The sequence below is a fragment of the Embiotoca jacksoni genome, unplaced genomic scaffold (genome assembly GCF_022577435.1).
Source record: "Embiotoca jacksoni isolate LCO1_2020_lvr unplaced genomic scaffold, fEmbJac1.0.p SCAF_27, whole genome shotgun sequence".
Lineage (NCBI taxonomy): Eukaryota > Metazoa > Chordata > Actinopteri > Embiotocidae > Embiotoca > Embiotoca jacksoni.
This window is the reverse complement of record NW_027185378.1, coordinates 973,168-1,000,008: the sequence shown is the minus strand read 5'-3', so window position 1 is coordinate 1,000,008 and position 26,841 is coordinate 973,168. Positions and strand designations below refer to the sequence as shown.

At 50.8% G+C, this 26,841-nt stretch overlaps 1 protein-coding gene across 7 annotated transcripts in view; it reads right to left on the bottom strand.

The window, feature by feature from the left end:
• Positions 1-26,841, bottom strand: part of syne1b (spectrin repeat containing, nuclear envelope 1b) — a 67,484-nt gene that overhangs the window by 32,899 nt on the left and 7,744 nt on the right. For 4 of the 7 annotated variants that reach the window (XM_069160632.1, XM_069160631.1, XM_069160635.1 and 1 more), the window contains exons 4-68: positions 25,963-26,046; positions 25,277-25,369; positions 24,216-24,394; positions 23,930-24,126; positions 23,447-23,556; positions 22,113-22,145; positions 21,818-21,925; positions 21,599-21,736; positions 21,185-21,349; positions 20,987-21,099; positions 20,736-20,904; positions 20,550-20,646; positions 20,424-20,444; positions 20,001-20,203; positions 19,763-19,927; positions 19,528-19,680; positions 19,302-19,445; positions 19,035-19,202; positions 18,795-18,953; positions 18,549-18,713; positions 17,762-17,896; positions 17,435-17,593; positions 17,123-17,331; positions 16,257-16,365; positions 16,000-16,164; positions 15,099-15,266; positions 14,845-15,021; positions 14,600-14,740; positions 14,338-14,498; positions 14,075-14,225; positions 13,273-13,500; positions 13,094-13,192; positions 12,466-12,653; positions 12,235-12,358; positions 11,989-12,155; positions 11,541-11,694; positions 10,826-11,451; positions 10,557-10,736; positions 10,276-10,426; positions 10,007-10,165; positions 9,732-9,914; positions 7,713-7,814; positions 7,424-7,627; positions 7,137-7,344; positions 6,948-7,060; positions 6,655-6,860; positions 6,424-6,573; positions 6,047-6,338; positions 5,806-5,978; positions 5,415-5,724; positions 5,164-5,328; positions 4,681-5,037; positions 4,469-4,605; positions 4,206-4,383; positions 3,930-4,112; positions 3,677-3,820; positions 3,192-3,347; positions 2,386-2,550; positions 2,136-2,308; positions 1,900-2,053; positions 1,667-1,810; positions 1,022-1,186; positions 616-933; positions 380-535; positions 61-231 (exon numbers count right to left, since the gene is read on the bottom strand). In XM_069160632.1, coding sequence (XP_069016733.1) covers positions 61-231; positions 380-535; positions 616-933; positions 1,022-1,186; positions 1,667-1,810; positions 1,900-2,053; positions 2,136-2,308; positions 2,386-2,550; positions 3,192-3,347; positions 3,677-3,820; positions 3,930-4,112; positions 4,206-4,383; positions 4,469-4,605; positions 4,681-5,037; positions 5,164-5,328; positions 5,415-5,724; positions 5,806-5,978; positions 6,047-6,338; positions 6,424-6,573; positions 6,655-6,860; positions 6,948-7,060; positions 7,137-7,344; positions 7,424-7,627; positions 7,713-7,814; positions 9,732-9,914; positions 10,007-10,165; positions 10,276-10,426; positions 10,557-10,736; positions 10,826-11,451; positions 11,541-11,694; positions 11,989-12,155; positions 12,235-12,358; positions 12,466-12,653; positions 13,094-13,192; positions 13,273-13,500; positions 14,075-14,225; positions 14,338-14,498; positions 14,600-14,740; positions 14,845-15,021; positions 15,099-15,266; positions 16,000-16,164; positions 16,257-16,365; positions 17,123-17,331; positions 17,435-17,593; positions 17,762-17,896; positions 18,549-18,713; positions 18,795-18,953; positions 19,035-19,202; positions 19,302-19,445; positions 19,528-19,680; positions 19,763-19,927; positions 20,001-20,203; positions 20,424-20,444; positions 20,550-20,646; positions 20,736-20,904; positions 20,987-21,099; positions 21,185-21,349; positions 21,599-21,736; positions 21,818-21,925; positions 22,113-22,145; positions 23,447-23,556; positions 23,930-24,126; positions 24,216-24,394; positions 25,277-25,369; positions 25,963-26,046 — 11,022 coding nt within the window. The remainder of the gene's footprint in view (positions 1-60; positions 232-379; positions 536-615; positions 934-1,021; positions 1,187-1,666; positions 1,811-1,899; positions 2,054-2,135; positions 2,309-2,385; positions 2,551-3,191; positions 3,348-3,676; positions 3,821-3,929; positions 4,113-4,205; positions 4,384-4,468; positions 4,606-4,680; positions 5,038-5,163; positions 5,329-5,414; positions 5,725-5,805; positions 5,979-6,046; positions 6,339-6,423; positions 6,574-6,654; positions 6,861-6,947; positions 7,061-7,136; positions 7,345-7,423; positions 7,628-7,712; positions 7,815-9,731; positions 9,915-10,006; positions 10,166-10,275; positions 10,427-10,556; positions 10,737-10,825; positions 11,452-11,540; positions 11,695-11,988; positions 12,156-12,234; positions 12,359-12,465; positions 12,654-13,093; positions 13,193-13,272; positions 13,501-14,074; positions 14,226-14,337; positions 14,499-14,599; positions 14,741-14,844; positions 15,022-15,098; positions 15,267-15,999; positions 16,165-16,256; positions 16,366-17,122; positions 17,332-17,434; positions 17,594-17,761; positions 17,897-18,548; positions 18,714-18,794; positions 18,954-19,034; positions 19,203-19,301; positions 19,446-19,527; positions 19,681-19,762; positions 19,928-20,000; positions 20,204-20,423; positions 20,445-20,549; positions 20,647-20,735; positions 20,905-20,986; positions 21,100-21,184; positions 21,350-21,598; positions 21,737-21,817; positions 21,926-22,112; positions 22,146-23,446; positions 23,557-23,929; positions 24,127-24,215; positions 24,395-25,276; positions 25,370-25,962; positions 26,047-26,841) is intronic. The other 3 variants (XM_069160638.1, XM_069160633.1, XM_069160634.1) reach the window with 2 other exon arrangements.

Sequence of the window (26,841 nt, the reverse complement as noted above, 5' to 3'; positions counted from 1 at the left end):
GATACGGGTGTTAGTACGGATTGATGGATGGATTGAGGCCACGCCCGCTAAAATACCAACCTCCAGTTTCTTCATCTTCCTCTCCATGGCGAAGCGGTCCACAACGTCCACGCTGATGGCCAAGGTGCTGAAGTTGTTCTGAGCCGAGCTAAGCCAGTCGGAGAAGGTGGTGAAGATGCACTGGGCCTCCTCGATGCAGCTCACCTCCACCTGGAGCTGCTTGATCGTCTCCTGCAGAACAGACGTGGAGGAGACGAAGTGATGCGGGGAGAAGATGAGTTTAAATTTCTAACGACCCCAGCACTCTCTCTGTGTGTGTGTGTGTGTGTGTGTGTGTGTGTGTGTGTGTGTGTGTGCGTGCGTGCGCGGCTGCGTTTACCAGCAGGTGCAGGAGCAGGGCGTGGTAGCGCGCCGTGATCTGTGTGGCTCTGGTGCTGATCCGGCTGCTGATGTGGGTCTCATCCAGAACCTGCTGAGCCAGCAGACTGAGGCCCTCCATCTCCTCCTGGTACACCAGCACCTCTTCCTGCCAGCTCTGAGGAGAGGAGGAGGAGTTCTGAGTGTCACGAGAACACCTGGGTTATTGGATTTCTATCTAAATCTTCCCACACCGACCTTGATGAGCTGCAGCTGGGCGTCCTTGGTGGCGCGGTCGGACCGGCGGTGGCTCCTCAGCTGAGCTTTGGTCTCCATTCCTTTCAGCCAGCTGTCCAGACGCTGGAACTTCTGCTCCATCTGCCTCAGTTTGGCCAGAGCGCTGTTGAGCTGAGCGCGAGTGTCACCCAGCCAGGCCTGGTAGAGCCTCCACTCCTGCTGGAGGGTCTCCAGCGCTCGGTCCTCGATCTGCGGCAGACCCCACGGGACCACCAGCTCCCGGCTAACCAGCACCGTGTTGAGCAGCGCCTGGCCCTCGGTGCAGTGCAACTGCAGCTCCTGTTGGTGCACAGAGGAGCACGTTACATGATAAATGAAATGACGTCTGTCTCTGTGTTGTTGTTGTTGTCAAGATCGCTTTACTGACCTGCAGCTTCTGCAGCGTCTCCTCCAGCATGTCCACGTCCCCCTCCAGCTGAGTGTAGCAGCCCAGCTTCTCCTGCTCCTGCTCCAGCCACTCCTCAAACACCTGCAGGCCACGCTGGTACTCTTGGTGGGCTTTCACCAGCTCCTCCGCTTTACCCACCGCTCGCTGAGGAGGAGGAGGAGGAGGAAGAGACGACGACAATTCAACGGTGAAATCGGACTTGGATCTTATTTTAACCTTACAGTCTGGGCTGATAATCAGTCCCTCCAGGATTTTGCTGTGTTTTTTTGTGATTGTTGCGATTCAAGTTTTACGTGATTTTGGAGGAATTAGAAAAAATTCCAAGTTGAGCAAGAAAAAATAGTTTTTTTTAAGCACTACCTATTAAAGGAATACATTTGTGATCACTTCCTGTGATAATAATCATGCTGCACATCACAGAAATATTTTAGTTCTAATCTTTTTTTCTTACTCAGAAAACCATGGAGATAAAAGATACTAAACAAAAATCATAAAAGTGCCGTAGCTTTACAATAAATGACGATGAACTTCCTGTTTACGTCTCTTTGACAGAATCTTTTTGTGTTTTGAAGTTGAACTTTTTAACCCCCTCCGTGCCGCTCCGCACCCTCTTCTGTTGGTTACCATGGCGTTGTCTTTGACGGTGTTGTAGCGCTCCTGCAGATCCTGCAGCTCCAGCTGGGTGACATAGTTCTCGGTGATGCCGGCGCTCTTGGCCGTGATGGTGTCTAGCAGGGTGCTGTGGCTAAGCACCTCCTCGTGCAGCAACTGGAACCAACAGGGAGAGGACTTTAGATTTAAATACACACTTTGCATGTAACAAAAGCCATAAAGTACACAGTGGGATGAAGCTACACCTTGGCTCTGCTCAGATTAGCAGTTTTATCTCTCATCTCCGAGCACTGCTTGTCAGTAGGATCCAGACTTTCCTCCACTCGTTCCACCCACGACACGAACTGATGGACGTCCTCCTGGTAGCTGGTCCACTGAGACAGGGAGCCCTCCAGCTGGCTGGTGGTTTAATTACAACAATGTTAGAACAAACACTTTTTTGTTCAACCTCTGGCGGATGTTAATTTGATGAAGAGCGAACCTCTTGCACTGGATGGAAGCGGACAGTAGAGCGTCCCAGGAGTCCTTCAGTTCCTGGATCTGTTTCTGGACGGCCGGCACGCCCTCGGCCGACGTGTTCCTCTGGACGGACTCTCCTCTCGTGGTCAGCATCTTCAGCTGGATCTCCTTCTCCTGACGAGCCGTCAGCAGGGCCTGCAGCCATACCCACCGACAGTCAGCACTTTAAATCACACTACAAAGTAGAAACTCTCCCGGGTGGACCTGTTTACCTCCAGCTTGATCATCCTGCTGTCCAGGACGTTTTTGTCCGCGGTGGGGGTGCAGTAGGTCTGCAGCATGTGGCTGGTGTCGGCCACCCAGTTCTGCAGCTCCTTCAGCCCCACGGAGAAGAGGTGGTGCTCAGTGGCGATGCGGTCAATCCGGGAGGCCTTCTCCTGCAGGGAGGGACGCAACAGGAGGGTTGACGAGAGAGGAGATCCACAGCAGGTTCAGACCGCCATCAACATGCTAATAAAGATTTATGAAAGGTTATGTTGAAAAATGCTTGATTTTGCAGCAGTTTAAAAAAAATAAAAAAAATAAAGTTGTGTAGTTTATGTGAGTTTTTTACAGTAAAATGCAGGGATTTTAGTGATTTTATTTACCACCTCCCTGATAAAGATATGTGCTGACTTCCTGTGATGATAAAAATCCTGCTGCACATCCCAGAAATATCTGGCTTGTATTCTGTTTTTTGTTCTGTTTTGAACTGTAATATATACCGTTATACATAATACAAAGGCTACATTCATTCAACACTCAAACAAAGTTCAGTCTCTTACAACTGGAAGTGTGGAGAAAACCTGTTGTTGCGGTTAGCTAGCAGCAAAGAGGGGGCGGAGCCTTGATGGTTGGAAATGAACACTTAGTTTTGGTAATAAAGAGAGTTTTATTTTGAAAGGAGAGCAGAGCTTCTGTTCACAACAGTTTTTGAGGAGGAATTGCAGGAATTTTGCAAAATTGCAACTCCCCACCACCCCCAGAAGAAGCCCCCTCCCCCCCCGTGCTCAGGTGGTGCCCTACGGCAGTACGTTACCTTGGTCAGGTTGGTTAGAGCTAGGTACTGAGCAGACAGCTGAGAGACACGGTGCGCGAAGCCCTTTCCGGCCGCGTGTTCATCCAACAGCAGCTGGGCCTTCTCTTTCAGCCGGCTCAGCTGAACCTCGTGAGAGGCCAACTCCTCGAGCACAGACTGGAAATGCACAAGCAGGTTATCAAAGAGCATGCAGGCTGACAGAGGAATATCAGACAGGTAACATCGGACGGGGGGTTAGTGACATGACGGAAGCCAATGAGAGGCGGTGTTACGGTCGTGACATGTAGTCAACGGAGAATATACTCTAGGAGAGAAAGCTGTTTAAGAAGAGAGCAGCGCAGAGGAGCAGAAAGTTCTGGCAGTTAGCGTTAGCTCGTATCTTCCTAAAGTGAAGATGATGATGTCGGGTTGACTCTGAAGCCCTGAGATGATGCCGCGCTCTGATTGCGAGCGCTGTAGGCCGGGTGGAGTCGGCACATGAATACCTGCAGCTTGTGCAGCTCTAGCTTCTTGGCTGTGAGGTCGTGCAGTCTGGTGCTGCTCTCCTGCACCGCCAGCTCGGTGGCGTTCAGGCAGCCCTGCAGAGGCTCCGCCGTGGCCTCGAAGTCCTTCATCTGAGAGAGGAGGTTCTGCAGCACAGAGGAGGACAGCTGAGGCGTCTCCATGACGATAAGCACGTCAACCACGCTACAGATCTGAGGGGGACGAGGTGACAGACGTCCCGGTTGAAACTCTTACCTGCAGGCTGCTCTCTCTGCTGTGCAGGTTGGTCATCATGTTCTTCCAGTCCTCTCTGGCCGTGTTCATTTTAGCCCGAACTACATCCACTCGGTCTTTCACGGCGACGGCGGAGACGAGCGTGCCGTTCAGGACGACGGCGCTCAGCCTGGACTGACCGAGCTCTCTGTCGCTGAGGAACTCCTGCAGAGAGGAAGAGGAGGCAAGGAAATCTCTGAGCCTGTGTTACACTCTCTGAACACACAGAACAGGTGTCGGATCTCAGTCTGCATCTACCTGGACCCTCTGCAGGCTCGCCGAGGCCTCGCTCAGGTTCTGAGGGGCGTCAAAGCACTTGGCCGTGTTGATCTTGGCGTTGACGAGCCACTGCTGGAACTCCCTGAAGGCCGAGCGGAAGCCTTGTTCCAGCAGCTTTTCTTTGCTCTGACACTCTCTGGAGGCCTGGAGACCCAGACTGGAGACGAGACGGGGGAAAGACATGTGATGACATCATCCCACATGTTTCCTGTCTCACCTGCTGAACGTGGGCGTGTCCTCACCTGTTGTACTCCTTAATGAGCGCAGATACCCGCTCCGACTGCGTCCCCATCTCTCTGGAGAAGCGGCACAGGTCATTGAGATGCGTCTTCAGGCCGTCGGACGTCGGCTCGGCTTTTATGAGTTCCTCCAACGTGTCCTGGACGGAGAACAGACACGATGAAGGATCGCGCTAACTCTGGAGGTTTATCATCTCCCGCAGACCAACACTGACCTTCGCCATCTGCCAGCCCTTCACCGCCTCCTCTCCGTCGTGTTTTCCCGCCGCCTGCACCAGCCGCTTCCTCCAGTCCTGCAGCTGCCGGCCGAAGTCGTGCAGGTCCTGCTCCAGCTGAGCTGACAGGCTGCTGAACTCCTGCTCCGAGCTGGCGATCTGAGAGAGCGCCGTCTCCAGGCTTGCACGCGTCTGCACAGCCCCGCGTTCCCACTGTTCCCATGACGACAGGAGGACCGCCTCCTCCCGCTCCAGAGCCTCGTAGCCCCCCGAGCCGGTGTAGTCCCTCGCCACCGCCCCGCATCTCTGCACGCGGCTCAGCCTCTCTCTGCCGCGCTGCTTCGAGTCCAGCAGCTCCTGGAGGAGAGAAGTGACGGCGGAACAAATTTAAACGTCCACTTCATTCTTACTATGTCGAGAGGAGAGAAGAAGGAGGAGTGTTAAACCTCCTTCAGACTGCAGGACGGTTTCAAAGCTCCTCACCTGCACTTTGGAGAGCTTCCTTTTGATGGAGATGGAGTCTCCCGACAGGTCCGACCAGCGCTGCAGCTCCTCTTTGGCTGAAACCAGCCAGTCGTTGAAGTCTCTGACGGCGTCGAGGTACTGCTCGTGCTCAGACACGATGTTCTGCATGGACTGGACTTTACCCTGAAGGGCAGGGCGAAGGCGAGCTGTCAGACACCAATCAAACGGTTTGTAAATGCAATGTAATTTTGTTTTGTTATGCTCATCACCTTGACAACAGCCGAGATATCAGAGAAGTGTGCGTTGAGCTCTGCCCTGGCCTCCGGTCCGAACGTCTGGTCTCTGGTTTTTTCGTGCATCTCCATAGCCTTGTCGGCGAGGCGGGACAACACGGCGGCGTGAGCGTCCACGTCGGCGTGGATGGCCCGAAGGCGCTCCAGCAGGAACGACTTCTCTTTGAGGCCTGGCTGCTGAGGCAGCGTCATCCCCACCTCCTGCTCCACCGACTCCATCCACTGCTGCAGCTGGCTCTTGTTCTCCTGGAAGCTGCTCCACTGGGCGACGGTCCACTCCAGACGACTGCAGACAGACGCCACATGTTATACAGGAAAGGGGAACGCAAAGATACAGGTGTTCTTCACAGGTGCACACGGCACCCACCTGTGGCAGCTCATGGAGGTCATCAGCATGTTGGCCCAGGCGTCCTTCAGGCTCTGCAGCTGGGAACAAATGAACTCCTGACCCTCAATCCGGTTGTGCTTCAGGACCTGTTCTCCTTTTCCGACGGTCATGTTGAGCTTCACCTCACCTTCGCCCTTCATGAGGAGGATGTCCTGCAGACAGAAAACAACCTGTAGGATCCTTCGCTTGACTCAGACACCGTGCGATGTTTTCCACTGACCTGCACGAGGCCCAGTCTCTTCTCCAGAGTCTCTTTGTTGCCCACGGTGCTGTTGAGGGCAGCGAGGCGGTCCTGGACTCCGCTGAGCCAGGTCCAGGTGGTGTGCAGCGTCTCCTCGAAGGCCTGCTGCTCCTGCAAGGTGAGCTGGCAGCTGCGCAGCCGCTCTCTGACGCGCCGCAGCAGGGCCTGGTGCTGCGACTGCAGCTGAGCCGACACCCTGGTCTCGCTGCCGTCGCCCCGCCCGCCCTCGTTCAGCGCCTGGCCCTCCTGGCCGAGCCGCTCGAAGGAGTCCCTGCATGAGAGGAAGGAGAGTTTAACCTTCAGGAGACAGCGAAGAAGAAACTCCTCCCCTCTCATGTTAGCGGGCCCAGCAGCACCTTTCTTTGAGCACCTCCTGCTGGTACTCCTCCACCTGCTCCAGAACCGCCTTCTCCGGACCGCGCTGGTTGGCCTCCAGCAGATCTCCGCTCATCCGCGTCTCCATGTGTTCCAGCCACCAGCGCAGCTTCTTCAGCCGACCCTCGAACCTGCCAGGGATTCAGAGGGCTTGTTAAAACGGTGGGCTCGCAGACGGGCTGCCCAGAACCGGGTCGCGCGGGTCTCCTTACCCCTTCATGAGGGACGCGCTGTCCTCCAGGATCTGCTGGTTCTGCCGGCACTGCTCCACGAAGCTGTCCCAGTCCTGCTGGATGGAGGAGAGGTGCTGCTGGACCTGCCCGGCGCTGGCTTTGGGAAGATGGAGGAGGAGCTTCTCTCCTTCCTCGCAGACCTGAGTGAGGCGGACCTCCCCCTCCTCCACCCGGTCCATCGCCCCCTGACGGATGACATCGCGTTTAGTTTCACTCCGATGTTTGTATTTCACCTGAATCTCCTCGTGTCCGGTCGGAGCTTCCTGCTTCACCTTCAGCTTCTGGAGTTTGCGCTCGACGATCTGAGTGTCTCCGGACCGGTCTGAACACTCCTTCACGATCTCCCTCTGCTCTGAGAGCCAGCGGTGAAACTCTTGGACCAGGTCTGAGGAGGCGGGAGGAAGAATCAGCATCAACATGCAGACTGAGAGTTCAACCGGGGAGATCAATTAAATTCTCACCGTTGAACTGCTGCTGCAGGCCGGTCTGCAGCGACGCCAGCGTCCGGGCCGACAGCTGGTTCACCGACTCGTACGCCTTGATGAGGTCAGTGAGAGCTGAACCCAGACCGGCCAGCTCCTCCGACGGGTACTTCCTGCACAGCGTGTTGAGGCTCTCCCTGGTGGAGTCGATGCTGCCCTGCTGGTTCTGCAGCTCCTTCTGCAGGTCCTACAGCAAAAAACAGGGTTTAGTGTCTGACCTTTCAGGTGCTGTGGTTTACAGTGGGGGCCCGTGATTCATGCTGCACCTTCACTCTGCAGATGTCGTCTGGGTCGGACCCGGTGGGGGAGGACACCAGAGACTCCTCCATGCTCCTCAGCCATGCGGACATCTGGGAGATGTAGTCCTCCAGCTGCTTCCTCTGGGAGCTGAAGTCCACCAGGTTCCCACGGGCCTGCTGGTGTAGCTTCTGAACGCCGGCGATCTTCTTCCGCAGGTCGTTCTCCATCACCTGGAAAAGACACGACAGCAGGAGAGCTCATGTTTTCTGCAGAGGTTTCTCCGGAATCCTTCAGAACAAACGAAGCGTCGCATACCTGCAGTTTGACTGGAGTCTCCGGACTGTGGCTGCACTTCTTCAGCTCCGACACTTTGCTCTGCAGGGTTTCCAGCTTCTGCTCCTTCTCACTCATCTCAGCCTGCACAGATGAATCAATGCGTAAACAGTCGTTGGCTCATCAGAGGGACATTTTTAGAGTTTCTGACCAGAAGTTCAGGATTTTTGTTTGCCGAAACGTCGACCTGACAGGAAGATCTCAAAGTCAAAATCAGTCCAAGATTTCAGGAGAAACAAATCAGTTTTGTTTCATCTTAATGATTCTGCAAGTCAAATAAAGAAGATCTGTTCCCTTAGTTCATTCCTCTTCCTGATGCTCTATTTTCTTCATCACTTCTCCGTCTAATCACTCGTTCATAATCTTGTCGTCACCAGCGATATTTCTGTTCACGGTTTTGGAGCCAATAAACTGTTGGGTCCTGATTGTTGTGATTTTCCCTGCAGCATCTCGTCTCCAGGACTCCTGTCCTACATCTATTTTACACATATCTTAATTTCATTATACTTACTGTTAAAAGTTTCTTATTATCTATTGCATGGGTGTCAAACTCATTTTAGTTAAGGGGCCACATACTGCCCACTTTGATCTCAAGTGGGCCAGACCAGTAAAATCATAGCATAATAACGCATACATAACGACAATATTTCTCTTTGTTTAAATCATTGGTGAAGGTTTTTGGATGATAAACCCTGTTTTAAGGTCTTTCTACAATAAACTAGAAACATAAAGACCAAAAACTCAGAAAAACTTGCTTTGTGACGCGTTTGACGTCACAAAGCGAGCAGCGAGCGCGGCTGCCTGTGGTACCGAGCGCTTCTTCCTCCGGAGCAAACGTCGCATTTACGCTGTTTTTGAAGCAATTACTGGATCGATTAAAAAAAAAAAATAACAAAACGTTTGTACTCATAAACCTCCATATTCTCATAGAAATGCAATTTATGTCTTTCTGTAATTTTCACACTTAGCAAAGTCATCCGGCGGGCCGAGCTGGACCCCCTGGCGGGCCGGATCCGACTCCTGATCTATTGGCTTGTATTTATTTATTTCCACCACACTTTCACACCTTCTACCATCTGTTGAGCTACTTTTACATATTTTTTTATTCCTCCCAGCTATCCCATCTCATGTTCTGATTAATTGTAACTTTTAATCATTTTTAATGCATTGTCCTAATTTTTTTTAACTCGTTTTTAGTTTGTAGTTCTTATCTCGCTCCATTTTACTTCTCTTACTGTCATTTTAGCTTTTAATCCATCTTCTACGTTTCTTTTATCTTTATCGTCTTGGGTGCATCGCTATCAAAGTGGTTTTTAAACCGTCTTATTTTCCGTTTGATAGTGTTTTTAATTTGTTCTCAAATATATATTTATATTTTTCTGGTCCACACCTGCCAAGCTGGAAGAGTTTAAGCAGATGATTGATGTCCTTCTGATCAACACTGACATGGAAAAAGGGGATGCAGAGATGCAAAAGTTTTTTCTTTTCTTTTAAATGATCCTTATTTCCCACCAAAGTTCCACACACACACACACACACACACACACACACACACACACACACACACGTACACAAACGAATGATTAAAAAGCAGCAAGTCTTCTGTCATATCAGAAGACACTTCGTTCCTCCTCCAAAACGTTTTAAATGCTGCATTTCTGTCCTTTGTTTTTTTTTTTTTCACTGTCTTGCTGTCAGTTTGAATCTCTGATTCCCTTTTGAAAATGATGGTTTTATGATGAGATTTCCTTTAATGTTCTCTTCTCATCGGAGACACAAACATGTGAATTAAACAAAATCATTTGAACAAAGAACATTTGAACTGGAGCTGCCTGTCAATCATCTGTAAAGCACTTTGAACTGCACCAAAATGTAGGAAAAGTGCCATATAAATAAAGTTTGATTGATTGATTTGGTCATCTCTCCTCATCAGAGTCTAAATTTATCGTTGTTTCTTCATTTTTATTCCTTCTCTCTGATGTCTCCTTGGTTGAAGAGTACCTGTAAGGCTGAGAGCCTCGCCGACACGTTCTGGCTGTTGTTGAGGTTGTTTAGACTTTCGTTCAGCTCCATCACACAGCTGCTTGTCCAGCTGTCCACGTCCTCGCTGATCTTACGCACATCGTCCCACAGAGATAAGCTGTGGTTCAGACGCTCAATGTTCTCGTCGATCTTCTCCGACACCTGCAGAGTTGTTTTTTTTATCAGTTTACTGTCTGTTACCTCCCTATAAAAAACTAAATGATCACGTGATCTTCCTCCACCGCCACACTTACATCCAGCCACTGATCCACCAGCATCTCCATGTCCTGCTTCACCACGCTGGAGTCACAGTCGGGGATCTTCTTCAGCTCCATCACCAGCTGCTTCCCTTTGCTGGAGAACTGGTCCAGTTTGTGTTGCTTGGTAACCATCTCCGCCTTCACCGCCTCGTGCTGTGAGCGGAGCAGAGACAGCGAACCGGTGAGGAGATCCGACCGACAGACGGAGAGAGAGAAACAGACGAGGCAGGAAGCTGTGAGGAGGAAGTGATGGTGTCTCTGACCTTGGTGAGAGACCTCTTGGTGTCTTCATGGTCCTTCAGAGCTGAGCTGATCTCCACCAGAGGCTCGGCGCTCTCTGTCACGCCGCCGATAGTCGTCTTCAGGGTCTGGTACTCTTTCATGAGCTCAGAGAGGATGCTGCATTGCTCCTGTCTGTCGGTGGAGTCACACACACACACACATACACACACACACACACACACACACACACACACACACACACACACACACATTAGAGTCAAGAGTAAACTACAGTAAACTATATTTAAAACCCGCCGCTGACCTCTCTGTGAGGATCCTCTTGGTGTCCGCCCACGTCGTCTCCAGCAGGCCGATCTCCCGCAGCACCTCCCCGGCCAGCTCCGTGTCTCTGTGGGCCAGCTGCTTGCCTTTGTCCCGCAGCCACTGCCCCTCGTGCTGGTGCGACTGCAGCTCGTCCTCCAGCTGGTTGAAGAAGCGCAGCCTGGCAGACAGAGGGACAACATGATGGTTCATACGCTCTCTCGTGGGGACAGTGTCTCTGAAGGACATCCCTGATCTGAGATACGTTACCGCTGCTGCAGGGCGTGCAGGCTTGGCTCCTTGAGGCTCAGGTGGTCGGCCTTCTCCTCGATGTCCTCCACGGCTTTGAGCAGCTGCTCCTTCCTCTGTCTGAAGGACGTCCACAGAGCGCCCAGGGCCTCGGCTTCGCTCTGCTTGGTGCCCAACAGGTTCCTTACGGCGTCCAGCTCGGCACTGAGGGAGTCCGCCAGCATGCGGCAGGACCTGCGGGACCCGTCCTCAGCTCCGATGTGGAGGTGAGCTTTGCAGAGGCTGCTGTCCAGGTTGACGGCGAGCGTCTCCAGCTGGCTGATGTCCGGGACGACGGTGGCCAGCTCCTGCTGCAGCTCCTCCACCCGTCCTCGGTCCCAGCTCCCGGCGCTCTCCACCGTCTGCCGGAGGCCGCGCAGCACTCCGGCCGCCACGCCGTGGGTCTGCAGGAAGGCCTCCAGCCGCTCCAGGCACTCCGCCTGCAGCTCCGCCACCTGCTGGGCCTCCACGTACGGCTGCAGGCAGCTGTCTGCTCTGCTGCGGAGGAGCCACGCGTCTCCGGGCTCGCAGAACTGGCAGAGCTTCTCGGCCTGCTGCTCCAAGCTCTGCCTCACGACGGACTGCTTCTGCAGGGCGGCCTGGGTCTCCTGTCAGAGGAGAGTCAACCACAGCGCTCATCATCCACCCGCTGACTCCTACAGTCGTCAGTTTGGAGGATAAACTGTAGAGGTCTCACCTTCACCTGGGAGGCAGCAGACTGGAGGCTGCCGATGTTAATCTGAGACTCAGCGTGCAGGTTTGACAGCATCGTCTCCCCCCACTGAGAGAACTTGAGCAGGGCCTGGTCGAACTGCTCCACCAGAGAGAGGTGGGTCTGCAGGTCTGAGATCCTGCAGGAGGAAGAAGATCCTCATCAACGCTGCAGCTCAGTTCATCAGATACAGACGGATACAGAACATTTAAGTCATACTGGATATTCACCAACTGTCATTAATCAATACAACAATGTCAAGTTGGCACATATCACTCTGTAGCAGCTAGACAAATAACCGTTTTTAACCCCGACTTGCATTTTTTGCTAATTTCTGCAATTTTACTGCAAAAAAACTCGCTTAAAAGTTACATCAACATTTTTGAGAAAAATCTAACATTTCTGATCAAAACAATCAAAAGACAACTCGTACCTCTGAGGGAGGACCTGGTTCTGGACCTGCAGTCTCCTCTGCAGCGTCTCCAGCTCATCCCTCAGCTGATGGACTCTGTCTTCGGGTGCGGTGGGAAACAGGGACGTCCCCACAGACAGCAGCTCGGCGTGAGTCCTCTCCAGGGACCGGACGTCCGCGTGCAGCGCCTGCAGGGGGAGACGTTCATGCGCTCGCGTAACAGCAAATGATCCATTTAGAATTTTTTATTTTTTTTCTGTGTTTTACCTGGAAATCCTGCGTCTCACTGCGCAGCTTGTTCTTGTCTGCTGACAGATACTGACACTCCGGTTTGGACACAGACTCACTTCTCTCCAAACAGGAAACAAAGCTGGAGCGCCGCTTCTCAAACCTAAAGCACATCAGAGACACGTCCGTGTTACACCGCAGCAGAAACGCGTCCTGTATCAATCTGTGCAGGTTATCAGTAGTTCTATCGGTGTGTTTGCGGGCTCCTACTTCTGCCACAGAGACAGCAGGTTCTCCAGAGAGCTCTGCTTGTCCTTGGCCTGCTGCAAGTTCCGGTCGTAGCGGGCGTTCAGCTCCGTCACCGTCCTCTCCGCCTGCTCTCTGTCACTGAGTCGACGAGCTCCGGCCGACAGCGACAGCAAGGTTCCCTTCAGACGCTCCAGACTCTGACAGACGTCCTGCGGAGAGACAGGAAGTGACAGAGCAAAGCGTCGTCGTTACCAGAGCTGGACTGCCGACACTGACGGGAACGACAGCGCTCCGTTAGTATCACTGTGTTTGTATGTCTTCGTCCAGGTGATAGTCACAGCCGGCGGTATGCTTTCTGTTCATCCTGTTCTTGTGAACGCGAAATCTCAAGAACAACTTGAGGGAATTGGGTCAAATTTGGCAAAAACATTCATATGATACCAAAGATGAACTGATTCATTTTTTTGGGGTTCAAAGGTTAAAGGTCAGGGCCACTGTGACCCCCATTGTACACATTCATGTGAGCATGAGATCTCAGGAACGCCTTAAGAGAATTGGGTCAAATTTGGCGAAAAACATTCACTTGCTACAAATAAGGAGGCATACATTCAGAGCGAATAAATAAACCAGAGTAGAGAGAAGTGAGTACCGTGTGCGTCTGCAGAGTTCTGTAGGTCTCAGAGGACGACGTGCAGGACTTGACAGGCTGCTCCAGTTTGGTATGAAGCTCACCAAGAGATGCTCGAACCTGGAAGACATCAAAGATAGCAAACAGGTTAAACGTCCAGGTCGGATTTCAACACGGCGTCGGTATCAGAGAGCGTTTACCTCCTGCAGGCTCATCTTGAACTTGTGCTGGTGGGACGAGCTCTCCTCCAGCTGTCCGTCCAGCTGCTGGACGCTCTCCTTCAGCTCCTCCCAGTACCTGCCGATCTGGGTGAGCCGGGCCTTGATGCGAGCCGCCTCCCCCGAGGACACAAACTGGGTCAGAGCCTGGGAGTCAGTCTCCAACTGAGAGAGGACCTCAGCCCGGTCCTGAAGCTCCGCTCCAACGGCCTGTGGCAAGAATAGAGTGGAAATGTTGTCAATAAAGTCTTATTTTTTCCCCTTGAAGTGGCCCTGATACTCCGTCGTACACGTGTGCATGTGGTCACAAGAGTTTTTGCACGAGAAATTCATTTGTTTTTCTGTAAACGTGTGCATTAAAGCCAGCAAGTCAGCAGAGGACGGATATCTGCGGCATACAATCCTCTCGATCTGTAAACTAATCACAAGACATCAGCTGCTGCAGAGGACATATTTTAATTCATGGTGTAATTAATCATGGAATCTGTAAACGTACTTAAATATGGAAAAAGATCCACTTTGAACCTCCCATTTGATTTAAATCCAATTTTTCTTTTTAATTAAGTATTAATATTAAATGCTCATTAAAACCAACAAACATGGTTGAGTGGTTTATTACGGGACATTTTCATGATGTCGGCACTGAATTAAAAAGCACAGACTTGATGAAGACTCCCTCCTCTTCCTATGTGCTGACAGTGTCGTTGTTATTGACTGTTATTGATTCTAGCTGCAGTGTTCTGGTTGTGCGGTTGCTGCTCGCCGTCAGAGAGCAGAGCTGCACCTTCACTGAGCTGATCTGCTCCTCCAGAGGCCGAGTGGACGACTTCATCCCCTCCAGCTGCTTCTCTTTGTCGGAGATCCACGAGGAGAAGGCCTCGAAGCCGGTGCTGAACCGGTCCCACTGCTGCTTCATGTCCTCCAGAGTCCGCACGCTGCAGAGACGACAGGAGTTAAAACAAGTTGTATCTCGTCAGGTAGGAGCCACAGACCAGCTGACGTCTCCTCAGACTTCATTAACGGACAGTGAATCAGATGTGATCTCACTCTTTCTTTAGCCCCGCCTCCACCCGTTCCACGTGCTCGCTGAGGGTCCGGGCCTGTTGCAACAGCAGACTCTTGTTCTTCGGGCCGAGCTGGATCTCCGTGGCTCTCTTCAGCAGCGTGTTCATGTGCAGGGCCTCGGCTTCACACTGCTTCAGCAGCACCTGTTCACACACACACACACCGTCTCGTTAACATTCATCCTCCATCACATGCAGCGGCAGGACGGAGAACGGTTTAAAAAAAAGGCAAAACAGGTACTGACTCTGGCCTGGTCCAGCTCCACCGACAGGCTCTCCGCGCTGCTGAAGTTCAGGTCCCGCTCCATCGATGAGCGCGCTTTACTCACGAACTCATGCACCGCCTCCTGCTGGCTATCGAACTCCTGCCAGGCTGCCAGCGTCACCTGAGGACGACAGGTACATGTAACTTGAACTTTATATAAACCTGAAGGCGTCAGGAAAATCATCTCCCCTCCAGGGCCCTGCTCCCCTCCAGGCCCCTGCTCACCTCGAGGCTCTGCTCCTGAGAGTCCATGTTCTGCTCCATCTTGCTGAGTGTGTTCTCTAAACTCTGCAGGTCGTGCTGCAGAGCGTCTCCCAGCCCCTCCTCCGCCTGCAGCTGCTGCCCCCTGCTGATCAGCTGCTGCACGTCCTTCCTCTTCAGCTTCAGACGCTTCAGCAGTTGCTGTTCGAAGGAAACATGTTATTAAAATTCATTTGAAATCATCAGTAACGGATTCACCTGTTGGTGTCCTGCTTCACCTGGTGGACCAGCAGCAGCTGCTGAGCTTCTCTCACTGTGGAACAGTCCAGTATTCTGGTCACCTCGGCCTGGGCCTCCTTCTGACCCTGAACCAGGTCCTCCAGGGTGGACTGGACCTCCTCTCTGAACTGCACACAGTCGCCCACCGCCAGCACCATCTTCTCCGCCTGACAGAGAGACACACATCACAAAATGATAATAATACTGAGAAAACTGATGAAGAGTCATGAAGAATCCGTTCCTGTAGTTTATAATTTCATCTGTATGTAAGAATTATGTGACAGAACTTTTATCTGGATGATTGCAGGTCTCAGTTTTAGCTGTTGTCGACTGGAAGCTGTCAGTTTCAGGACATGTGACCAGAGGCTGCCCATCTGTCCCTCCAAGATTGCTGATTTTGATGACTTTCTCAAAAATTCAGATGTCATATTTTGAGTTTTAAGTGAGTTTTTTGCAGTAAAATTGCAGGAATTAAAAAAAAAAAATTGCAAGTTGAGAGCCTTGCTGATTGGAAATGACCAGTTGTTTTTGTTTATGAAGTCAGTTTTCTTTGAAAAGACGACTTTATGTCGTAATACTTTTAGCAGAGCTTCTGTTGCGAAACTGCAGGAAGTTTCCACAAACATTTCTGAAATTGCAAGACTACGATGTTCTGGAGGGGATTTCTTCAAATTTCACACAAAAATTATTCAACTTTGGGTTCAAAACTTGTTTGTGGTCATAATTTCAGAATACAATCTAATTATGATAAAATAGTTCCGAATTGATTAATTTATTTGATCCTATTAGTGTCTAACAGGATAAAAGGTCAAAAGTCTCCCTTGCAACACTTTCCTGACATCTTCCCCACAAGTATGATGAGTCTGTTTCATTAATAAAACACGTGAGAACTTCCCCCACCTCGAAGACAGAAGTCAGAAGACCCTTGAAGTCGGCGGAGAGCTTGCTCAGCGTGCTGCTTTGCCTCTGGGCGTCGCTGTCGGCGCAGATCTCGATCAGCCCGGCCATGCGGGCCTTCAGCCAGCCCAGGTTCCCCTCCTGCAGCTCGGCGTCGTTCCTCAGGTCCTGCACACGACCAGGAGGAGACACTGACCATCAGCGGAGGCAAGGCAGCACGGAGACGTCAGAGGATCGGCCGCCGAGGTCATGCGACTCACCGTGATGGTCGCCTTCACCTGCCCGTACTTCCTGGGGTCATTGGCTCGACTCCTCAGCAGCCGCAGCTGGCTCTCTTTAGAGATGAGCCAGCAGGAGAGTTCAGCGTACCTGATGACAGCACAAAGAGAGAAACTCGGTCATCAGGGAGATATCGTCTCTTCAAAAACTACAAACAGATCTAATAAAGGAAACATATTAAAGGTTATTATATAATTTTGTTTCAAACTCTGGAAATGGTCAACGGAGACCCATGAAATGCTTCAGAAAGTCTACGGTGATGAGCCAGGCAAGGTGTTCTGAGTGACATTCACGTTTCAAGAGGGGCGGGGCTTCACTGTCCACGGTGGGTTTTCTTTGACGTTGGCGGGGTTGTGTCACTGTGAATTCGTCCCCCAGGGTCAGACTGTCAACACCGAGTTCTACTGGGACCTTTTGAGGCATCTGGTTTGAGCTGTTTGGTAACTTGAGTTTAGCTGGGCTGTTTTAGCAAAATTATCTGTCTGTTAGTTTTGTTAGCAGGACATTGTGTTGAAAACAGGCGATCAAGTGATGAAACTTGCACCACTTCCTCATCAGGGTTCTATGTGCACATCGCGATGCTGCACATCGCTCACATCCTCTGAACCTATTGATCCACCTTCATAAACTATAATCAGTGTTTTCTACTTCCTGGTCATCAGTGTGTGTTGATGGATGAAGTATCTTTACTGTCCAATAAGCTCTCCAAACTGCAGCTGCTCTGTGTCTCAACTGAAGGAAGCATTGCCTCTTGATTACTGTGAGTATGTGAAGAATGTGACTCTGGCTGACAATGAACAACAACAACACTGTCTCATTATTGTGAGGGTGAACCGAGCCGCTGCACCTCGTGCTGTATTCCTTCCACTTGTCCTGGTGCTGCAGCAGCTTCTGATGCATGCTCTCAATTTCCTCCCGGGCCTCTGCCAGGTCCTTCCTCGCCGCCTCCAGGGTTTGGTGGGCGGGGTCTGCCTCAGGGAGCTTCTGACAGAGCTCCTCCATCAGCTGCAGCCGCTTGTCACAGATGGACTGAGGGCCCTTCTCCCTGAAGAAGGCCTGCAGATGACGAGAAGATCAATCATCATCATCATCATCCTCCCTCAGAGCTGCTGTGAATGATTACCGACTCCCTGATCAGTATCTAAACGCTGCTGCTCACCCTGTGCTCCTTGATGAGCCGCTCACTGCCGGTGCTCGCCATGTGCCGGTTCTCCCGGGTCACCTCCGCCTGACACTCCTGCAGCGACAGTGTCAGCTTGCTGCGCTCCACTTCCACCTTCAGGTGCAGCAGGTGGAAGGGGGCGTCGGTCTGGACATCCTGCTCAGGGAGGCATAATCCAGAGCTTTATGCATAGCTGATAATATTAGATACGATGTATAAATAAGGATTTAAATCAATCATCGTCCACAGACTTGTTGCAGGATGTTTGACGGACACTTGAATATCTGATATGAACGCATTAAGGAGATGACAGACAGCGACTACCTTCCAGTGTTTGTGCAGCTTCCTGACGGTCTCCTGCAGCGACTGCTGCTCCTGCTCCGGCAGGATGTCGGTCAGCTCATCGCAGGCCTTCAGGAAGGTGTTCAGGACCCGCTGGTCGAGCTGCCCGAAGAACTCCTGCAAAACACTTCAGAGGATCACTTTGTGCAGGGCAGAGCCTCGTTACCGGGCAACTTCCTGCAGGTTTCTGTAAAATATCTGAGGAATGTTTTTGTATTCCTCTTTACTTGTGTTGACTGAAGGATTAACGGCCGTAGACTGGAACCAATCAATGCTGGTTTAAACAGAAAATATGTGTTGTGTGTTAACAAACAATGAATTCAATACAAAATAAATCTACACAATACTCCAGTAGAACCAGCATAACATAATCATCATTATTATAACTTAACATAAGTAACATGAAATACTGCAAACATCAAGAGACGAAGAACAAATGAAGCTCACATTTCACACAGACAAACATTTGTTCCCAATTGGAGGTTCTGATGCAGGTGAGCAGAAGACTCGCACCTCAACTCAATCCCATATATATATATATATATATGCTCACTCAACTCTTCTCCTCCTTCCTACTTCCTGTTCCTCCTCAGTCAGCTCCTCCTCCAGACCTGGTCTTCACCACAGTGTCTGATTGTGCGTCTCCATGTTGTGTTGCATTAGTTATTTTGATCTTTGGGATGTTTTGGTGCCTTATTGGCTCTCTTTGTGTAAATTAAACAGACTGTAAGTGATGAAGAAGCTCCTGAATCCTGCAGGAAAAACTCACCGTGTGTTTCTTCAGCAGCTCCTCTGGGTTTCCTCTCTCCATCAGACAGTTCTGGGCCATCTTCAGAACCTTCTCCAGCTCGACCCGGGACTCATCAAACCTCTTCATGAGGCTGCTGTTCGCCTCCAAATGTCTCCTCCACTCAGTGGACTCTTTAATCAGGTTCTGAACACGCAAACGAAAAACATATTATTAAAGCAGCTGTGGGGGCGGGTGGGCGGAGCTTCAGTTGGTCCTGAGGTTTACCTGCGAGGACATCTGCAGATCGGCGACCCGTTTCTGCAGGAGACTCATGTCCATGTGCTGCAGGGTCTTACTGCCGTTCATCAGCTTCTGGATGCTCTGATGGTTTCTCTCGATCACCGTCAGACACTTCTTACAGCTGTGAGTGAAGGTGGCCAGCTCCTGCAGAGCGACGGGACAGACCGCTGTCAGCTGTATGTTCACGTCCAGATTCAAAACGCTGCTGTTGAGTATTTCAGTCACCTGACACTTCTGTTTGAAGTCCACGGGCCCTTCGGACTCGCCGGTGCCGGTGATGTGACTGGCCTTTTCCAGAGCCTGGTAGAAGCCCGTGATGTTCTTCTCCATCTCTTCCAGAGGCGGTAACAGAGACTGGGAATCCCTGAGCAGTGGCAGACACCTCTCTCTCACCTGATTGGAGCACAGTGCGTCATTAACAACCTTAAATCGACGACATCGCCAACAGCGTCTAAAACATTCAATTAGTATAAATAAGTGTCGTCCTCACACCTTGCTGAGCTGCTGTTTGATGGAAGCCATCACGTCCATCATCTGCGTCACCTCCTCCTGAGGCGTGTCTTTGGTCAGCAGCTGAGCCGTCCGGCTCGCCGCCTTACACGCTGCCTCCATCGCCGGCACTTTGTGCTTGATCTCCTGCAGGAAGATCAAAAGACATCATGTGACTTCACTGAGACGATCTGTGTGAGGATGGAGGAGGAGGGACCGGGCCGCTTACGTCAACATCCTGAACGAACGCCCTGACGTTCAGGAAGGAAACCTGGACAGCAGCCGTCATCTTCTCGTTGGTGGCGTCCATGAAAATTTTCAGGGTGTTGATGCCGTCCTGGTAGTCCTGCCTCAGCTTGTCCACCTCGTCCGCTCTGGCGTACTGAAGCAGAAGCCAACAACAATGTGAGTGAATGTTCTGGATGAGAGGAGTCAGAACCAGGACCGGTGGGAGATTTATTTACATGCTTGACTTTGACGAAGAGCTCCCTCCACCTCCCGTTGAGCAGCAGGAGCTGCTGCTTCAGGTCGCGGGACACGGTCTCGTCGCACGTCTCGATGAGGAAGTTTCCAGCGTCGTTCATGCCCATGTGCTGCTGGATCCAGTGAGACAGGTTCCTGAAGAAGTCCTGGAAGAAGGAGGGAGGTCAGCTGCAGCCAATCAAACGCGTGCTTTCACAACATCCACATGTGCGCACGTACTCGCTTGGCGCCCTCCGACTGGTTGAGCATCTGCTCGCCGTCCTCCAGCCAAGCCTGCAGACCGGCCACCGTGCTGCTGTACTTCTCCCAGTTGGAGATCACCTCCTCCAGCATGCTGCGGACACTGCGCACTTCCAGAGCCAGGTTCTTCCACTGAGCCGTCGTTTCGCTGAGGAACTTACTCACGCCCTCCGCTTCGTCAACTGAAAGGAAGAAATACAAAAACTGACATCTCTGAAACACCTTCTGATCGTTCGGTCTCGTGTTTCGATGTTAGCTCAGAAAGAATCATGCTCCATCTACCAACACCCTTCATGCAAAAATTATTTCTCTGTTCTGGGAGTTCGGAGGATGTTAATAAAAGAAAAGTGCAGCTCGGGAGACGGGCGGAGTTTAAAGATGGTCACAATGTTCTGGACTTACCTTTGTTACAGGTCTGAGACCCTGTAACATGAAATCAATAGTGAGACTGTTTAACCGGAGCCACAACAAACACTTCTCTATATATTTACATGAATAAATAACAGATAAAGTGGAGAGGAGTCTTACTTGAACTGTCCGACCTCACGTAAACCTCTGCAGCCTGTCTGAGGGCCGTGAAGATGATCTCATACTGATCAAAGAATCGGTGTCCTTCAGTGAAGGTCTGGAAGAGAAACGCAGACGTGAGACGACGCAGTGCCGTTTACATCCTGCAGCATCGAACCACGACAACCGCCAACGACCGCAGCGTACCAGGTAGGTCTGCAGCAGCAGCTCCACCGAGTCCCGCCGCCCGTATTTAATGATCCACGACTTCAGCTTGGACTCGGCCAGCATCAGGAAGGCCATCAGGCGGTACTTCATTTCCCAGAATTCCAGCTTGATCAAGTGAGCGTGCGACGATGTCGACACGAAGTTGAATCTGCAGATCAAACAGAAAAGATGAGTTTCTGTCGATTAAATCACTTCGGAAGATAAAAACGTGGAAGTGGCCGTGATGTTACCGCTCCGCCATGTCCTGCAGCTGCTCCGCTGGGACGGGAACGCCGTTCACCGATCTGTCTCGGTGGATCTGCTGGAAGGTCTGTCTGTGGGACTCCAGGTTTTTCAACACTTCCTGCAACATTAAAACACAGATCAGGTCCTCGTGTCTTTGTGCTGTCCGTGTGTGTTGATGGCAGGATGGGCGGACGAGCCGTCACCTTGTGCTGCTCCAGTTTTCTGTGCAGGACATTGGCCGTCTCGTCGTGAGCGTGCTGGAGGGGGATGTCATCCCTCAGAGCCATCTCGGCCCGGTGAAGCCAGGCTCCAATCACGCCAAGTGGACCCGGCAGGGACTTGTCCAGGTGGATGTGCCAGTCCAGCAGCTGCAATAAAATAAAATTTAAAAAAAAACAGATTAGGCAACGCTGCTCAGAAGGAAGTCCACATGTTCACCAGCAGTCCGCCTATAAAAGGAGGTTTATTTAGCAGTGGATTGTCAGACTGATGAACAGATCCGCCTCTGTTCTCCTCCCCCCTCACCCTTGATCCAACCACTCTGGACTCTCTGGCAGCGACTAAATACAGCTTCTCTCACTGCGATGATGCAACTTGTTTAGCAAAGAGAAAGTTACCCTGGCAGACACCCGGTCCCACGCCTGCTTCACCAGAGCTTGGTCCACCGACAGCTTCCCGTCCTTGTTCACCGGCTGCAGCAGCGGGTCCGTCTGCTTCTTCTTCATCTCGTACTGAACGCGGAAGCTCTTGAACGCCTGCAAGACCGAGAGGAGGGGGTGATTTGCGTGTCAGTTAATGTCGTCCTCCCAGCAGGGTGCACTCGAGTCTCGACTCACCTGGTATTTGCCCGTGAGATTCCCCTCAGCTCCCTGCGCCCGGAGCACGTCTCTCTCCAGCTGATCTAAAAACACCTTCAGCTCTCTGAGCATCTTCCTCTCCTCCCTCTGTCACAGTCAGACATGCAGCTTAGACCTCTTTTACAAACCAGCATCCAAAACTACAGACATGAACACACTCACAGGCAGGGAACAGCTCTACGTTTCAGGACTAATTAGTGTCAGAGGTTCAGGTAGAAGCAGGCATGAAGGGAAGAAGAACATCCTGTGGTTGAGTCGGTTTAGTGGAACATACCTCCAGCATTTGCTCTATATCTTGGGGACCAAACTATCCAGGAAAGCAGCAAGGCACACAGAAAGATGCAGATCCATCAGAGAGGCATTAAAAACAGGGGGAGGAGGAGGAGAAGAAGAAGAAGCAGAGACAGCGGAGGACGACGAGGGGGTGATTTCAGGTTTACACTCCACACAGAGCGCATGCAGCACCGCGGGCTGAACTCTCACCTGAAGCACCGGCACTGACAGTGCAAAAGTCGGAATTGAGCCGAGAAGCAGCTTAATGTGCACAAAAAATAAGTAGATGGAGAAATGAAATGAGTCTGTGGTGAAGGATGATGATGACGATGATGTGTTCGTGCTGTGATCAACAGTGATGAAGCTCAGCAGCAGAAGGACATACTGTTGTATGATATCTGCATGAGGTCACGCTCTAGACTTGATGATGTGTGAGGTTGTTTTTAGGGAAATCAATAAATTCAGAGACTGCTGCTGTTGCACGTGAACGGTGTGCAGCACCGTGACATGCACGGAGAAGGAGGAAGGTATAACCCTGATGAGGAAGTTGTACAAGTGTCTTCGCTTGATCAAAGTCAGTTCCTGAATTCCACATGGTGCTAACAAGCTAACAACCAGCTAATTTCGCTAAAAGTCAAGTTAAAAAAACAGCTAACAACACTAACAACCAGCTAATTTCGCAAAAAAACACAACAACAAACAGCTAAATTCAAGCTAACAACCCTAACAACCTGCTAACAAAAAGCAAATTTTGTAAAAAAAAAAAAAAAAAAGCTAAAAACAGCTAATTCTGCAAAAACTAGCTAAACTCAAGGTAACAACCTGCCCACAAACAGTTAAGTTGGCAAAAAAAACAACACACAACATTTTAAGTTAACAAAAAGCTACCGGCCTGCTAAGAAAGCAAGCAAACAGCTAACTCATGACACCAAACCGCTAACAACGGTAACAGGCCGCAGAAGGTCCCAGTAGAACTCGGTGTTGACAGTCTGACCCTGGAGGACGAATCCATGGTGACACAACCCCGCCAACGTCACCCAAAAACTTATGTTTCTCTGCTCCAGTTTCAGGTCCAACGGTGAAGTCACAAATGTTCACGTACCGGCGGTCACGTTAACGTGTGGATCTTCTACCACTTCCTCATCGGGGTTCTACCTTCCTCCTCCTCCGTGCTGCTGCACGTCGCTCGCAGTCTCTGAACTCACTGATCCACCGTCGGATCCACAACTCAAAACGTCACCATGCATGGATGCAAATATGAAATCTAGTGCGGTACAATGAGGCAACACCCTGATATGTTTGGAATGTACGTCATCACAGATCTGAAGGAGGTACCTCGTCCTGCTGCCCATCCGTCTCTCCGTGGTGCGGGTTCGGGTAGTGCTTCAGAAACTGTGCCACGTACGTCATGATGGACTTCTCGTCCGGCTTGTCCACGTCCACATCTGTGGGGCGACACGGACACGAGCAACAATCATGTAAAAGTAGGAACGAGCCGCTTTCCACCTGACAGTGAAACAGTTCGTGTCCTCGGAGGATGAATCCGCCGAGGCCCGACGGCTAATTATACACATCCGCTCTCATCGCCTCCCCTGACCCCGACGCTTCTAGAAATCATTTCAGCGCATATCTCTCTGCGAGATAAAGCGTCGGGAACTGCAGAGCCACTGCAGACTGCTTCACTTCCTCAGACAGAGGCTGGACGTTGCGGGGAAACACTCGCTCACCATCTGAAGCTCAAACACCCATACTGAATATTTAACGCAGCAGGAAGTCACACACAGACAGACAGACAGACAGACAGACACACACACACACCTTCTGGATCCAGCAGACGGGGGATGCCCAGCTCATTTTCAGCCAGAGCGAACGCCTCCTCCAGATTCTCCCTGTTGCTCCTCTGCCGCACCTCCTCCATGTCCACCAGGTCGGGTCGGATGGCGTGCACCACCGACTGGAAGGCAACGCCGCTGCGCCAGCTGGCACCGAAGTCCTTCACCTCAATGCCGTGATGCCTGAGAACACATGTAGAAACGTGGACGATGATCTGAAGACTCTTCTCTCTCTTCTGTGCAGGAAAAAGAGGATTCAAAAAGCGACTTACTTGGCCGCCGTGCACTGCACCCATCTCAGCAGGGCCTTCTTGGCGTTGCCCTGAAATCTGTTGACGACCTTCCTCTTCATGGGAGGACTTCCTGTTTCGGAGCTGGTGATGCTATCCACAGAGGAGTTGCTGTTGGACAGGGCCTGCAGGGCCGGCAGGTTGCTGGTTAACTCCTCAATCTGAAAGAGAGACAGAAAGAGAGAAGCTGCTTCAGGTGGACGTCAACAGGACACACGTCAACACTTGGACCTCTGGTCCCGGAATAAGAGAGGACACAGGGATGAACTGTGCTCACAGACGATGGTTTTCCTGAGCCTATGCAGTGATTCCCACTGCAGAATATAGTCTGTTTTTAATGCAGTGCTGCCCGAGGGCCTGAAGATCACCACCATCCAAAATTGGTTTTCAGCCTTGTCCCTTGTGTAGAGATTTCTCCAGATTCTCTGAATCTTTCCATAATATTATGAACCGTAGATGATGAAATCTACAAATTCTTTGTAGTTTTACGTTAAGAAACATCATGCTTAGATTGTTGCACTATTTTCCCACAGTCTTTTACAGAGCTGTGAACCTCTCCCCATCTTCAATGCTGAGAGATTCTGCCTCTCTGAAAAGACATTTTTATACCCAATCATGTTACTGATCTGTTGCCATGAAACCTAAATTAGTTGAGATGTTCCACCAGGTGTATTTTTTAGCATTACACACCTTTTCCAGTCTTTTGTTGACCCTGTCCCACCTTTTTGGGAAGTGTTGCTGCCATAAAATTCAAAATGAGCACATATTTTTCATTAAACCAGAAAGTTTCTCAGTTTCAACTTTCGATATGTTGTCTTCGGTCTATTTTCAATTAAATACGAATTTACATGATTTGCAAATCATGACATTCTGTTTTTATTTACATCTCACACAGCGTCCCAACTTGTTTGGAAACGGGGTCGTATTACATCATCTAAAACTAGATGCTCCTCCCACTGCAAAACTCATCCTGCACTGGACTGAACCGTTTGGTCCGCCCACCTCAGTGACTCTTACAGGAGCCACGTCACACGCCGCTTTACCTGAAAGTAGAGGATTATGGTCCATATCAAGCCGAGGACGATGGACGGTCGTCCGTCTGCGATGTCGGTGGCGTGAATGTTCACAAGTTTGATCTGAAACCGAAGCAGAAGATTATTCTGGGAGTCCCTGCAGACAGTTTGTAGAATAAAAGTTTCAAACTGCAAGCTTTGTTGTTGTTGTTTTTTTCCTCAGAGGCATCAAAGTCCGGTCTTTGATGCGGTTCGGTTCAGAAAAAGCCACGGAGAAAAACAGCAGAGCTTTAAAGGAAATCAGGCAGCACTGCAGAGACACACCAGAACCAGAATCCATTCAAACTCAGGAGAAAGCCTCAGATTTACAGACACAGAGCACTGCATCGAACACATCGTGCATCAAAAGAAAAAGAAAAAAACATGAGGTGAGGTCACGCAGGCCGTTGAACTGACCGGAGATCCTCGGTACACGGACTGAAGCCACACGTGACGGGAGAGAGATCACAATAGTGTCAGTGTCAGTCCTCCGGGAGACTCGGGAAAGTGGGACATGAGCTCCACAGAGCAGCGCCCCGGGGATTTAGTTATGTAATCAAGAAGTCCTGTCTGCTGCTGCACTGACAAACATCCAATCAGCAGCCTCCTCCTCTTCCTCATCATCATCATACACTCCTCTTTCTACTCTCACACACGCAACATTGCTGCATGCTCACCTTTCTGCCTTCTAGGAACTTGAGAGCGGCGCCGATGTTGGAGACCCAGTGGATCCTCTTCAGCTGCCGGCCTTGTTCACAGGGCTGCCAACGGACACAGGAAGTCAGCTTTTATTTTGTAGTATTCATTTAATTTGAAAGGGACAGTAGAGAGAAGGAGAGCAAGAAATGACATGCAGCAGACAGCTGAATGCATCGTACAGTGAATGTATCATTGGACAGTGAACGCATTGGACCGGACAGGACTGTGAACGCATCATCGGACAGTGAACGCATCAATGGATAGGATAGTAAACATATCATCAGACAGGAGAGTGAACGTATCATCGGACAAGAGAGTGAACGTATCATCGGACTGGACAGTGAACCCATCTGACCGTGAACGCATCATCGGACAGGACCATGAACGTATCATCAGACTGGACAGTGAACGAATCATCGGACAAGACCATGAACGTATCATCAGACTGAACAGTGAACCCATTGGACAATGAACATATCATCGGACTGGACAGTGAACCCATCAAACAGTGAACGCATCATCCAGGACAGTGAATGCACCACACAGAGTTCACCATGCAGTGTGACCATGTGCTTTTGCAGATGAAACAGCAGTTTGTGTGGATCGGTCTAATTGCTAAATGGAATCTGGGTCAGTCAGTGTGTGTGTGTGTGTGTGTGTGTGTGTGTGTGTGTGTGTGTGTGTGTGTGTGTGTGTGTGTGTGTGTGTGTGTGTGTGTGTGTGTGTGTGTGTGGCTAACAGCTCCTCACAGCAGGGAGGCTGAGATCTCTGAATTACAGCAGACTAATTTATGCACAGAGATCCGACACTAAACTTTGGTTTTGTTCAAACTTGCTGGAATAGATTCCCTCAAACTC